We start from the raw sequence: 3831 nt of genomic DNA, 5'->3' as shown, positions 1-3831 counted from the left end.
CACTTCTGGCCAATGTAATCGACACAAGCGTTATTTGAAGCACCAGAAGACGGAGGCGAAGGCAGGTGTCAGAGCTGGGAGCCTGGAGGCTGGGTGTAGTCCGTGTGGAAGGAGCCGAGGAGCTGAGTGAAATCACCAGAGCTAGAATCCAGGACCCGGTTTTTCAAAAGGTTTAATCCGGATAAAATTGATCCGGATTTAGTAATCCTTTTTTTTGCGATCCGTGATCACGTAATCCATCTTACTTTCGAGCCAGTTTTTCAAAGCAACATCGGATTGGATTAATCTGACCCGGATAGGAACTAAATCTGGATAACCAGTGCTCAAACAGGATAGGAAATCACAATGTAGAACTATAGATATGTAAAGAGCAACAAATAGAATAGCCAGTGTGGGGTCAATATAAGTTTATTTTTATTTGAAATGAAAACACACACATTTAAAAAAAACTAAAAACAAGAAAAACCCCATCCCATCCTCTTCCAGCAGTCCGCTCATCTGAGACCTACAACACAAACACTGTACATTGAGGATATTTATAACAAGTTTCAAATATAGATGTATTGAATTAAAAAAAAAAGACTTAATGTCAAATACTCCACAATAATTTCAGACTTCCTCATCTGATGTGGAGAGACCAGCTTGTCTGAGCGTAGCCTTCAGGAGGCGGATCTCAAGTCTGGCCTTGGTTTGCTGCAGTTTGGTCAGAATCAGTTGTTCCTCTGCCAGACGAAGCTGTGCTTCTGCCCTTTCAGTCTCTTTTTGGAGAAGTGCCTTGTAATCATCATCTTTGTTTGATGAAGGGCGCTTCAAGCCTTTCCTCTGAGATCCTGTGGCAACTACCACTGGCTCAACCAATGAGGATCCAGCTTCTTCCTCAGGAACAGAGCTGAGATTCAATATAAATGCGCTCTCTGGATCAGCCTCAGGAGGAACTGGCAGATTCTCCTCCTCCTCCTCAATCCAAGGCTCGCCATCCCCTACAACACCTTGAATACCATGGAGAGCTTGCGACTTCTCACCTCCAATGATGTCGAGGACCACATCTGTGTAATCTCCCCTCTTAAATGGCTTGTTGCCTGTTTTTGGCTCCAGCATGGTCCTTTGTTGCCCTGGCCTTAAGATTCTTCCAACGCAATTTGATTTGGTCTGTGGTCCTCCTCTGGCCAGAGCCTATGGCATTCACATTTTCTGTGATTAAAATCCAAACATCATTTTTCTTTTTGTTGGTATCCTTAGCAGAATTAAAACTTCCCACTATTGTTCCATAATGGCACCGGACACCCTCTAGTAGTGCATTGGTTTCAGTCCATGGTTCCGTTGCTTTACTATAGTGAACATTGTTCATCAATTATAGGCCTTGGGTCCAATTGCCTCAATTGAACACAAGCCAAAACTAATCAGTTGTAATAGGTGTGTTTGAAAAGACCAACTACACAGCCATATAAATCAGCCTTTCTCAGAGGATTCACAGAGAGACAGTGAAATGGCAGGTGTTGTCCACTGCCACCACCACTTTGCCAGGAGAGGATACCGTCAAAGGGTGTTGTATGTTGAACGTACCAAGCCACTGGAGCAATACACCACTGAGGAGCTGTATGTCCGGTTTCGCTTTGGGAAGGCTGATATAGAGTACCTTGTGAACCTTCTCAGGCCAAAACTTCAACACAGAACCCAAAGGAGTCACGGTCTGCCTGTGGAAGACCAGATCCTCATTGCTCTCCGATTTTATGCATGTGGGACTTTCTATCAAGTTGTTGGTGACTATATGGGAGTGGTGAAATCAGCTGTGTGTGATGTGGTGAGAGATGTGTCAATCGCACTGGCCAGCCTGGTCAATGAATTTGTTTCTTTTCCAAAGGACAACCAGATTGCCCAGGCCAAGCGCAGCTTTTTTCTTTTGGGGAATATGCCCAATACTATTGGAGCAATCGACTGCACACATGTGCATATACAAGCACCTCGTGAGAATGAATGGGAGTTTATAAACAGAAAGGGGAGGCACAGCATCAATGTCCAACTTGTGTGTGATGCTGACCTCATCATCACCAACTGCGTTGTCAAGTGGCCTGGGTCTGTCCATGATGCACGCATCCTGAGGGGGAGCGCTCTATATAGAGACCTCCAAACCAACCGACCGGATGGCATAATATTAGGAGACAGTGCCTACCCACTCCTACCATGGCTGATGACTCCTTTACTAACAGCAAATACACCGGCGCAGGCACGCTTCAACACTGCTCATTGCAGAGCAAGATGTGCAATTGAGCGTTTAAATGGAGTTCTTAAGAGGCGCTTTGCATGCCTTAACTACCTGAGAGCGGAACCACAGAAAGCATGCAACATAACCCTTGCCTGTATTGTCCTGCACAACATCGCTACCAAGCGCAATGTCCCTCTCTGTGCTGACAATGATGCACCTGAGCCCCTTGGAGACCCTAACCAACCTCCTGCATTCTGCCAGAACGAGCAAACAGGACGTGCCACAAGGGACGCAATAGTTAGACACTATTTCTGATTTGGATTTGTTTTGGATTTCAAAAATCAGTGATTGCCATTCTTTGCATTTTTTTGGTTATCCTGTCATCATTGCATGCATCACTAATAAATATTCTAAAAACTAAAATATTTTCGATTGTGATGAATATATATATCAACTAGTGACAGAATAAAATGTATTGTTTTGACAGCTGTTTGGGGGGTTATTTTATGAGGCCAAACTCTTTCTACTTTGCTGTAGGCCTATACTGAAAGGCTGAATACGTTAAAGCCTACCTAATCACTGTAGCCTGACGGATGAACAAATCAAATTAAAACCTTATGAATAAATAGGATATCTTGTAAGATACTGCATGATCCAAATATAGTATTAAAACCAAGATTGGATTACGTGATCTAATCCGATGATGTAATCCGTTTTTTCTTTTGAAAAACCCATTTTCAAGATTTGATCCAATCCGTTATCCAAAATCCTAGTGGATTACTTTTGAAAAACCGGGGCCAGGAGTCAGTGAAGGAGGCAGGGTCAGTGGAGGGGGTGGAGTCGGTGAAGGAGGCGGAGCCAGTGGAGGGGCGGAGCCACAAGGATCCAGTGTGAAAGTTTCCAAACTGAGGGCAAGTGAAAGGTTTGTCTCCGGTGAGAGGCGTCACCTGTATCTGAAGCTCCTTCCACACTGATGACACTTAAGACATGTTTCACGAGTGTTTTATCGTGTGGACGTTAAAGTTTGCTTTACTTCTGAAACTGCTGCCACACTGAACACAAACGAAGGGCTTCTCTCCGGTGTGAATTCTCATGTGAGTGGACAGATTTCCTTTCTGTGAGAAGCTCTTTCCACACTGAGAGCAGGTGAAGGGCTTCTCTCCGGTGTGAACTCTCAGGTGGCTTTTAAGATCCTCTCTTCGAATGAAGCGTCTTCCACACACTCTGCAGCAGTAAGGTTTCTCTCCGGTGTGAATCCTCGTGTGGATTTCCAGGCTTCTTTTCTCAGTGAAATGATGTCCACACTCCTGGCAGGAGTAAGGGGTCTCTCCAGTGTGAACTTTCATATGAAATGTAAGGCTCACTTTCTGAGTGAAGCTCTTTCCGCACTGAGAGCAGGTGAAGGGCTTCTCTCCGGTGTGAGTTCTCGTGTGGACTTTAAGGTTTTCTTTCTGTTTGAAGCTCTTTCCGCACTGCTGGCAGGTGAAGTGACTTCTAGCGCTTGTCTCTTGGACTCTCTTCTGAGAAGAAACCTTATTCTGGGACTTTTCAGTCTGTGAGCAAATAAAAGATTTATCTCCGGTTATTAAATCAAGATGTTCCTCAAACTGAGTTTTCTCTTCTGTTTC

At 44.5% G+C, this 3831-nt stretch overlaps 1 protein-coding gene across 1 annotated transcript; it reads left to right on the top strand.

Annotated features, from left to right (window-relative positions):
* Positions 1–1486: 1486 nt before the first annotated feature.
* Positions 1487–2518, top strand: LOC306861658 (putative nuclease HARBI1; the record flags this gene model as incomplete). Its single annotated transcript, XM_079404059.1, has 1 exon — positions 1487–2518. The coding sequence occupies one exon, from the start codon at positions 1487–1489 to the stop codon at positions 2516–2518; it is 1032 nt and encodes a 343-aa protein (XP_079260185.1).
* Between the last annotated feature and the right edge of the window lie 1313 nt (positions 2519–3831).

Source organism: Barbus barbus (assembly GCF_936440315.1).
Source record: "Barbus barbus genome assembly, chromosome: 42".
Lineage (NCBI taxonomy): Eukaryota > Metazoa > Chordata > Actinopteri > Cypriniformes > Cyprinidae > Barbus > Barbus barbus.
This window is presented reverse-complemented; position numbering and strand designations above follow the sequence as displayed.